Source organism: Salvelinus namaycush, chromosome 42, assembly GCF_016432855.1.
Source record: "Salvelinus namaycush isolate Seneca chromosome 42, SaNama_1.0, whole genome shotgun sequence".
NCBI lineage: Eukaryota > Metazoa > Chordata > Actinopteri > Salmoniformes > Salmonidae > Salvelinus > Salvelinus namaycush.
The window spans coordinates 22,719,845-22,730,506 of NC_052348.1; the positions used below are offsets into that span (position 1 = coordinate 22,719,845).

Below are 10,662 nucleotides of genomic sequence, written 5' to 3' on the forward strand. Positions count from 1 at the left end.
GCAGACAGTTAGATGGGTCATGATTTACATATTCAGGTTACTTGGTACAGTTGCAGACAGTTAGATGGGTCATGATTTACATATTCAGGTTACTTGGTACAGTTGCAGACAGTTAGATGGGTCATGGACACTCAAGGTCATGGACATTTTTACATCGTACAAAGGCAGTGTTTCTCAATCCTGGTCCCGGGGACCAAAAGGGGTGCGCGCACCTCTGCCTCCGTCCCGCCACACACCCAACCTCAATGAAAGGCTTTAGGATTAGTAGAATAGAGAGTGTGAGATGTGTAAATATAATCAATTCGTCTCAAAGTTTATGAGACAAAATCAAATGTTTTCAAAGACAGAATAAAACAAATGTTTTGACAGAGATCAGATCATCCACTGACTGTGGGTTTGTTTTTACTTTGATGAGAAAACATGATGAACATTTCAACCATTCTCAAACAGTAGTCATTTCATCTTTGAGGACTGACAGTAAAACTGATATTTGAAAATAAAAGAAACCTTAACCTGACAACAAATGAGATGTTGGCAAAACAAACTTGTGAACTTGCAAATGAAACATGTGCTGTTAACTCTCCTCAGCTGTTAGGTCTCTGTTAACTCTCCCCAGCTGTTAGGTCTCTGTTAACTCTCCCCAGCTGTTAGGTCTCTGTTAACTCTCCCCAGCTGTTAGGTCTCTGTCAACTCTCCCCAGCTGTTAGGTCTCTGTTAACTCTCCCAAGCTGTTAGGTCTCTGTTTACTCTCCCCAGCTGTTAGGTCTCTGTTAACTCTCCCCAGCTGTTAGGTCTCTGTTAACTCTCCCCAGCTGTTAGGTCTCTGTTAACTCTCCCCAGCTGTTAGGTCTCTGTTAACTCTCCCCAGCTGTTAGGTCTCTGTCAACTCTCCCCAGCTGTTAGGTCTCTGTTAACTCTCCCCAGCTGTTAGGTCTCTGTTAACTCTCCCCAGCTGTTAGGTCTCTGTTAACTCTCCCCAGCTGTTAGGTCTCTGTTAACTCTCCCCAGCTGTTAGGTCTCTGTTAACTCTCCCAAGCTGTTAGGTCTCTGTTTACTCTCCCCAGCTGTTAGGTCTCTGTTAACTCTCCCCAGCTGTTAGGTCTCTGTTAACTCTCCCCAGCTGTTAGGTCTCTGTTAACTCTCCCCAGCTGTTAGGTCTCTGTTAACTCTCCCAAGCTGTTAGGTCTCTGTTTACTCTCCCCAGCTGTTAGGTCTCTGTTAACTCTCCCCAGCTGTTTGGTCTCTGTTAACTCTCCCCAGCTGGTAGGTCTCTGTTAACTCTCCCCAGCTGTTAGGTCTCTGTTTACTCTCCCCAGCTGGTAGGTCTCTGTTAACTCTCCCCAGCTGTTAGGTCTCTGTTTACTCTCCCAAGCTGTTAGGTCTCTGTTAACTCTCCCCAGCTGTTAGGTCTCTGTTAACTCTCCCCAGCTGTTAGGTCTCTGTTTACTCTCCCCCGCTGTTAGGTCTCTGTTTACTCTCCCCAGCTGTTAGGTCTCTGTTAACTCTCCCAAGCTGTTAGGTCTCTGTTAACTCTCCCCAGCTGTTAGGTCTCTGTTAACTCTCCCCAGCTGTTAGGTCTCTGTTTACTCTCCCCAGCTGTTAGGTCTCTGTTTACTCTCCCCAGCTGTTAGGTCTCTGTTAACTCTCCCCAGCTGTTAGGTCTCTGTTTACTCTCCCCAGCTGTTAGGTCTCTGTTTACTCTCCCCAGCTGTTAGGTCTCTGTTAACTCTCCCCAGCTGTTAGGTCTCTGTTTACTCTGTCTTCTTCTCTGACTATCGGTCTGTCTCTGAGCGTGCGGACGTGCAGATGTGCATGACTGTGTCTGTCTCACTGACTCACTAAATTAAATCAACTCACTGGTGCAATTAGGCAACAATCTCTGTCTTCCAATGAATTAAAATGTTACATTCAATTCTGTTCAAAATCCGTCAAGACAGAAATTCCAATGATTCCAGCAGCAAATAATTTGTAAAAGTATGGATGTCACCAGTTCTGGTCAGTCAGTACACAGTTGTCCAAAATAAATAATCCACATGATGAAACCACAAATATATTGAGCCACCGTAGCAACAGCATAGCCAGAAATAGCCAGAAACAGCATAGCCAGAAGCACTTCCTCAAAATTAATCTAAGCTAAATCAAGAAATCTGGAATTAATTTGGATGTTTTTGCCGAAAAGGTCTTAGTTGCGCAATTTTACATCGAGGTAACACTTCATGTTCCCCCACTTCTACTAGGAGTAGTACTGCTGACCAATCACCAATGACTTCGGTTACCTAACCCTAATCCTAACGAAAAAAATGTAAGTGCACGAACAGCGGAAGACCAAAACTAACAAAAACGTCACAAAATGTTATCATAATACATGCCCAAACTGTTTCAAATGTAAAGCAGACGGTAAGCTTAAGAAACAGCCATCCAAACTTGCAGTAACAGTAACAGGTGTGAGCAATCAGTTGGCAAAGTCATTCCCATGAAGGACTACAATACTTGCCATTGTTTTCGAGTACAGTATTTTTCCCAGTAAGGTTTTGCAAGCAGGATAATAAGGGTTCCAAGGTTTCCAAAACACATGAACAGGAAAAGACTTGGTCCACCCCACATCAATGATGAGGATCTTAAAGTTGTTAATACTGTAGATGAATGTTATCACAGTTAATGTCGTGAGTCATGAGTACCCTATTTACAAGCCACAAGTGGATTATTTCATGTAATGGAAAAAATATAGGCCCAGTAGTGGCTTTCTGCCCACTACAGTACCTGTATGGTACCTGTCTGTCTGTCTGTACATGGAAAAGACTCATGGTTAATGTCACCAGATGCCACAATGACATTACATGTCACTCATCTAATTCTCCCTCCCACCTCTTTCTGTCACTCTCTCTCTCTCACTATTTCTCTCTTTCTGTCACCCTTTATCCTTATCTGTGTCTCTCTCTGTCTCTCTGTCTCTCTGTCTCTCTCTCTCTCTCTCTCTCTCTCTCTCTCTCTCTCTCTCTCTCTCTCTCTCTCTCTCTCTCTCTCTCTCTCTCTCTCTCTAGAGCCTTACTGTCTAGCTCCTCCTCCTCTCTGGTCTGCCCTTTCTACAACAGCATATATACCACCCATTCATCCCTCCCTCCCTCTTTCTTTCCCTCCAGAGCCAAGACTTCAAACTCTCCTCCACTTCCTCATCACTCTCCTCCAGGATGTTCAACTCCTCCTCCTCTGCGGTCTGTCCTCTCCTCCAGACCATGCTGAACCACTCTCTAAACAACAACACGGGGGTCAACCTGGTGGTGGTGTGTGTCCATGGCCTGGTCTCCTGTCTGGGTATCCTGGAGAACGCTCTGGTCCTCTGGGTGGTCGGCTTCCGCCTGCACCGCCGGTAGGTTGGCTGGTGGTGTGTGGTTGCTGTGTGTGTGGGGGGCTTGCTGTGTGTGTGTGGTGGGGGGTTTCTTTGTGTGTGTGGGGGCTTGCTGTGTGTGTGTGGTGGGGGGTTTCTTTGTGTGTGTGGGGGCTTGCTGTGTGTGTGTGGTGGGGGGTTTCTTTGTGTGTGTGGGGGCTTGCTGTTTGTGTGTGGGGGGCTTGCTGTGTGTGTGTGGTGGGGGGTATCTTTGTGTGTGTGGGGGCTTGCTGTTTGTGTGTGGGGGGCTTGCTGTGTGTGTGTGGTGGGGGGTTTCTTTGTGTGTGTGGGGGCTTGCTGTTTGTGTGTGGGGGGCTTGCTGTGTGTGTGTGGTGGGGGGTTTCTTTGTGTGTGTGGGGGCTTGCTGTTTGTGTGTGGGGGGCTTGCTGTGTGTGTGTGGTGGGGGGTATCTTTGTGTGTGTGGGGGCTTGCTGTTTGTGTGTGGGGGGCTTGCTGTGTGTGTGTGGTGGGGGGTTTCTTTGTGTGTGTGGGGGCTTGCTGTTTGTGTGTGGGGGGCTTGCTGTGTGTGTGTGGTGGGGGGTTTCTTTGTGTGTGTGGGGGCTTGCTGTTTGTGTGTGGGGGGCTTGCTGTGTGTGTGTGGTGGGGGGTTTCTTTGTGTGTGTGGGGGCTTGCTGTTTGTGTGTGGGGGGGGGGTTTCTTTGTGTGTGTGGGGGCTTGCTGTTTGTGTGTGGGGGGCTTGCTGTGTGTGTGTGGTGGGGGGTTTCTTTGTGTGTGTGGGGGCTTGCTGTTTGTGTGTGGGGGGCTTGCTGTGTGTGTGTGGTGGGGGGTTTCTTTATGTGTGGGGGCTTGCTGTGTGTGTGGGAGGGGGGCTTGCTGTGTGTGTGTGGGGGGCTTGCTGTGTGTGTGTGGGGGGCTTGCTGTGTGTGTGGGGGGCTTGCTGTGTGTGTGTGGGGGGCTTGCTGTGTGTGTGGGGGGCTTGCTGTGTGTGTGTGGTGGGGGGTTTCTTTGTGTGTGTGGGGGCTTGCTGTTTGTGTGTGGGGGGCTTGCTGTGTGTGTGTGGTGGGGGGTTTCTTTGTGTGTGTGGGGGCTTGCTGTTTGTGTGTGGGGGGCTTGCTGTGTGTGTGTGGTGGGGGGTTTCTTTGTCTGTGTGGGGGCTTGCTGTTTGTGTGTGGGGGGCTTGCTGTGTGTGTGTGGTGGGGGGTTTCTTTGTGTGTGTGGGGGCTTGCTGTTTGTGTGTGGGGGGCTTGCTGTGTGTGTGTGTGGGGGGTTTCTTTATGTGTGGGGGCTTGCTGTGTGTGTGGGGGGGGGCTTGCTGTGTGTGTGTGGGGGGCTTGCTGTGTGTGTGTGGGGGGCTTGCTGTGTGTGTGGGGGGGGGGCTTGCTGTGTGTGTGTGGTGGGGGCTTGCTGTGTGTGTGTGGGGGGCTTGCTGTGTGTGTGTGGGGGGCTTGCTGTGTGTGTGTGGGGGCTTGCTGTGTGTGTGTGGGGGGCTTGCTGTGTGTGTGTGTGTTGGGGGGTTTCTTTGTGTGTGTGGGGGGCTTGCTGTGTGTGTGTGGGGGGCTTGCTGTGTGTGTGTGGGGGGCTTGCTGTCTGTGTGTGGGGGGCTTGCTGTGTGTGTGTGGGGGGCTTGCTGTCTGTGTGTGGGGGGCTTGCTGTGTGTGTGTGCATGTGTGTTCACAGCAGGGTTTGGCTCAATTCTAAAGGAAGGCAGTCAGTTCAGGAAGTGATTTGAATAAACAATGCAGAAATGTAAATCCTTTTGAAAGAAATAGCTTCTGCTTTTCAGTTTATTGAGAAGTTACTGAAAATAAATGTCCTTATTTTATACTATTGAATTGTAATTTTAGTTGACTTCCTGAATTGGCTGCTTTCTACCCTGGTTCACAGGTAGTCTCAGTGTAGTGTTTTCTGCTTAGACAGTGTGTGTGGCGTCCGGAGGGACCAGAATAATGTTGGCAATAACGTGAATCCCCTTCTTTTTTCTTCACAGGACCGTGGCCTCTGTCTGGGTTCTCAACCTGGCCCTGTCAGACTTCCTGGCTACGCTGACTCTCCCTCTCTTTACACACTACCTGCACTCCTCTCACAGCTGGGAGCTGGGAGGTAGGCCCATAGACCATATATCAGTCACCATTAGCGGAGTTGCCAACAACCAGTTTTCAGGGATATAACCTAGCTTCCTTTTCTGCTCAAATCCAGAGGTGGGAACTCTGCTCAGGCATTTTATTCTATAACCGCTGCGTTGGGTAGATGTGAATTCTACTTCTATGTGACGTCCTAATAATAGCGGGTCCCAGATAAAATGGCTGACAAATTCTGCCATTCTGATGACTAGGGGCTTTATGACATCAGCCTCTCCATTGTTGTGTCTATAGGTACGCCTACGTTGAAATACATGAACAGCAATACGTAGGAGCTAAACTAGTAAGCCACTGACAGTGTGCATTAAATATATATGTATACTGTATGTACAAGATATGTATGGCATGGGTATTGGTAATGGGACACTACATACACAAAAGTATGTGGACACCCTTTCAAATTAGTGGATTTGGCTATTTCAGCCACACAGGTTTATAAAATCAAGAACACAGCCATGCAATCTCCATAGACATTTGCATTAGAACGGCCTTACTGAAGAGCTCAACGTGGCAACGTCATAGGATGCCACCTTTCCAACAAGTCAGTGTCACATTTCTGCCCTGCTAGAGCTGCCCCGATCCACTCTAAGTGCAGTTATTGTGAAGTGGAAACGTCTAGGAGCAACAACGGCTCAGTCACAAAGTGGTAGGCCACACAAACTCACATAACGGGACTGCTGAGGCGCGAAGCGCATAAAAATTGCCTCTGGAAGCCACTTCAGCACAAGAACAGTTAGTCGGGAGCTTCATGAAATTCGTTTCCATGGCAAAGCAGCCGTACACAAGCCTAAGATCACCATGCGCAATGCCAAGCATCGGTTGGAGTGGTGTAATGCTCGCTGCCATTGGACTCTGAAGCAGTGGAAACGCTTTCTCTGGCCTTATGCATCACGATTCAACATCTGGCAGTCTGATGGACGAATCTGTGTTTGGCAGATGCAAGGAGAACACTACCTGCCCCAATGCATTGTGCAAACTGTACAGTTTGGTGGAGGAGGAATAATGGTCTGGGGCTGTTTTTCATGGTTCGGGCTAGGCCCCTTAGTTCCAGTGAAGGGAAATCTTAACGCTACAGCGTAAAATGACATTCTAGACAATTCTGTGCTTCCGACTTTGTGGCAAAAGTTTGGGGAAGGCCCTTTGCTGTATCAGCATGACAATGCCCCCGTGCGAGCGGAGGATGTTATAGCAGCAAATAGGGAACCAACTCCATATTGATGCCCATGATTTTGGAATGAGATGCTTGATGAGCAGGTGTCCACATACTTTTGGTCATGTAGTGTATAGATAGATATGCAAAATAATAGTGTATGTGTCACATTTTTTATTTAACCTGTATTTAACTAGGCAAGTCAGTTAAGAACAAATTCTTATTTACAATGACGGCCTACCCCGACCAAACCCTCCCCTAACCCGGACGACGCAGGGCCAACTGTGCGGCGCCCGATGGGACTCCTGATCACGGCCGGTTGTGATACAGCCCGTGATCGAACCCGGGTCTGTAGTGACGCCTCTAGCACTGCGATGCAGTGCCTTAGACCGCTTCGCCACTCGGCCCCACATGAGATACGCCATTGTTGTTTACTATACAGCAGTATAGCAGTACTGTTTTCCCTTCGGGAACAATAAAGTTGATCCTATCCTCTAGGTCCGCTGTGCACCGCCCAGTCCTCAGTCTTCTTCCTCAACATGTTTGTGTCAGCCTTCCTCCTGGCGGCCATTTCTCTGGACCGCTGTCTCCTGGTGGCGCGGCCCGTCTGGAGCCAGAACCACCGCTCCATTAACGCCGCCTGGAAGGTTTTACTTTCTGTTTTGTTACGTCATAAGTTCTGTTACGTCATTAGTTCTGTTACGTCATTAGTTCTGTTACGTCATTAGTTGTGTTACGTCATTAGTTTTGTTACGTCATTAGTTCTGTTACGTCATTAGTTCTGTTACGTCATAAGTTCTGTTACGTCATTAGTTTTGTTACGTCATTAGTTTTGTTACGTCATTAGTTCTGTTACGTCATTAGTTCTGTTACGTCATTAGTTTTGTTACGTCATTAGTTCTGTTACGTCATTAGTTCTGTTACGTCATTAGTTGTGTTACGTCATTAGTTCTGTTACGACATTAGTTCTGTTACGTCATTAGTTGTGTTACGTCATTAGTTGTGTTACGTCATTAGTTGTGTTACGTCATTAGTTCTGTTACGACATTAGTTCTGTTACGACATTAGTTTTGTTACGTCATTAGTTTTGTTACGTCATTAGTTCTGTTACGTCATTAGTTGTGTTACGTCATTAGTTCTGTTACGACATTAGTTCTGTTACGACATTAGTTTTGTTACGTCATTAGTTTTGTTACGTCATTAGTTCTGTTACGTCATTAGTTGTGTTACGTCATTAGTTCTGTTACGACATTAGTTCTGTTACGTCATTAGTTTTGTTCCGTCATTAGTTCTGTTCCGTCATTAGTTCTGTTACGTCATTAGTTCTGTTACGTCATTAGTTCTGTTACGTCATTAGTTCTGTTACGTCATTAGTTGTGTTACGTCATTAGTTCTGTTACGACATTAGTTTTGTTACGTCATTAGTTCTGTTACGTCATTAGTTCTGTTACGTCATTAGTTCTGTTACGTCATTAGTTCTGTTACGTCATTAGTTTTTTTACGTCATTAGTTCTGTTACGTCATTAGTTTTGTTACGTCATTAGTTCTGTTACGTCATTAGTTCTGTTACGTCATTAGTTCTGTTACGTCATTAGTTTTGTTACGTCATTAGTTTTGTTACGTCATTAGTTCTGTTACGTCATTAGTTCTGTTACGTCATTAGTTTTGTTACGTCATTAGTTCTGTTACGTCATTAGTTCTGTTACGTCATTAGTTCTGTTACATCATTCGTTTTGTTACGTCATTAGTTCTGTTTTCGTACGTTGATGATGTAATTATATAATGTATTATGATGACCTGTGAGCGTTTCCAGTGTCTCTGTGTTTAATCATCAATAGGGTGTTGCCCGTTGTTGTAATATTGTGGACACTTTAATAATAACTATGTCTAAGGGGCATTAAGCAGAAGACACGTTTCTGTTAGACATCCATGCACTGGACAATAAAGTCATCTTCTAATCTTCTTTCTCTTCTTCCAAGGTGTGTGCTTTGGGCTGGTTGTGGGCGGCGGCCAACACCTTCCCTTACTTCCTGTTCCGGGCGGTGACGGAGAAGACGGACGGAAGGAAGCTCTGCTACCACCATTTTGGATTGTACTCGTCACCAGGGACGCTAGAGAGGGACTGTAGGGTACGGCAGGCGGCAACCGCCGTGTCCAAGACGTTCCTGGCGTTCCTACTCCCCCTAGTGGTGATTGCAGGGAGCTACGCTCTCTTTGGCATCAGTCTGAGCCAGAGGAGGAAGAGGAGGAGGAAGGACAGCAGTAGTAGACTCACCGGGGCTTTGATTGTTACCAATGTGGAACGCAGAGAGTCAAAACCCAACACAAACACAAACACCAAACGCTCCACCCCCAACCCAAAAGGCTCCAACCCTACCTCCACTTCCGAGCCCGGCCTATCCCGTGGCTTCACCAAAATGGTGACATCAGTCATCGCGACGTTCGCCCTCTGCTGGGCGCCCTATCACGTGTTCTGCCTCATCGAGGTTGCCGCCCAGTACTGGCCGACCAAGGTCGTGTTGGTGGAGGTGGGGTTGCCAATGGCGACGACCTTTGCCTTCCTGAACCCGGTGTTAAACCCGGTGCTGTACGCGTTCAGCTGTCCCAACTTCTGCGTCCGGATCAGACAGAGTCTGGGGGCGCTGATGGAAGGACTGGTGGAGGAGGGAGGGATGGGTGGAGCAGGAGGAGGGGGGCTGAGTATCAGGAAGGGGTGGAGGAAGGGAAGGGGGAGCCTGGGGGGGAACTCATCATCGTCACCAAGCTGTCTGGGGACTCCAGGTTCTCCGTGTCTCCAGGTAGACCATCTGCCCTCCTCTGCCTCCATCAACCACAACTCCATAGCCAGTTGTGGACACCTGGAGCAAGGAGAGGACACTCTGAACTGACTATATACTCTGAATGAGACAATGTTGTTGACATCAACTGAGACAATAAGAATCACCTCTGTTGTTCTGCTGGCCTCCAGGAGTCCTTCCTGTGCTGTATGTTACTACATCCTGTCCTAATGTTTAACTGGTCCTCAACAACTGTGAGTGTTTAACTAGTTGTTTCTGTTTAACTTGAATTTGATTTTTTTTGTGACCGTTTATAGAATATTAATATGATAACTAAATGATCTGGCACTTCACAAAGAGTTCATTCTCTGAAATCATTTTGGTGGATATTGTGTGTGTGTGTGTTCTTGAAAGCAGTTGTCTATCAATAAAGGAATCAATCAGAATGTGATAATCAATCCCTTTTAACATCAGCAGTTTCACTCTCCAGAGCGGTCTGTTTTCTGTATTTATATTGTGTATGATGCTGTTGACCATGTTGACTGCGTGTCTGTATTCTGTCTGTGCATTGTCTGTTGCTGGCAGCACCTGGCCACTAAGTCACATTCTGGGTTTGTGTTAATGTTCTTGGCAAATAAAGTGATTGTGATTGTATCACACCTAGAGAGCAGTAGATACATACAAGTAGGACCTGTCACATCCCAGACCTGTAGGCTAACAACACTCACTGATTGTGATTGTATCACACCCAGAGAGCAGTAGATACATACAAGCAGGACCTGTCACATCCCAGACCTGTAGGCTAACAACACTCACTGATTGTGACTGTATCACACCCAGAGAGCAGTAGATACATACAAGTAGGACCTGTCACATCCCAGACCTGTAGGCTAACAACACTCACTGATTGTGACTGTATCACACCCAGAGAGCAGTAGATACATACAAGCAGGACCTGTCACATCCCAGACCTGTAGGCTAACAACACTCTCAGTTCAAACAGATGAACCTTTCATCACATTTCAGCACCGTTGGTTTGGATCAATTAAATATATGATCCTCTTTAGCTCTTACCTGTTTCATCCTGCAATTGCTTTCTGCTTCACCTCTAGATAATGTAAAACATGTTTTGATAAGGTATTGAATTTGGCCTTTACTACTAAAGCCTATAGACACACATTAAATAATCCATTCATCTTGTCAAAACAGAAGGTTTTAATGTGTCTGTCCTATATCTAGGAGATGTAAGAA

At 46.9% G+C, this 10,662-nt stretch overlaps 1 protein-coding gene across 1 annotated transcript; it reads left to right on the forward strand.

Annotated features, from left to right (window-relative positions):
• Nucleotides 1-3,188: 3,188 nt before the first annotated feature.
• LOC120035059 (prostaglandin D2 receptor 2-like) lies at nt 3,189-9,522 on the forward strand. The gene is made up of 4 exons (XM_038981821.1): nt 3,189-3,367; nt 5,334-5,446; nt 7,133-7,281; nt 8,614-9,522. The coding sequence occupies exons 1-4, from the start codon at nt 3,189-3,191 to the stop codon at nt 9,520-9,522; spliced, it is 1,350 nt and encodes a 449-aa protein (XP_038837749.1).
• Nucleotides 9,523-10,662: the final 1,140 nt, after the last annotated feature.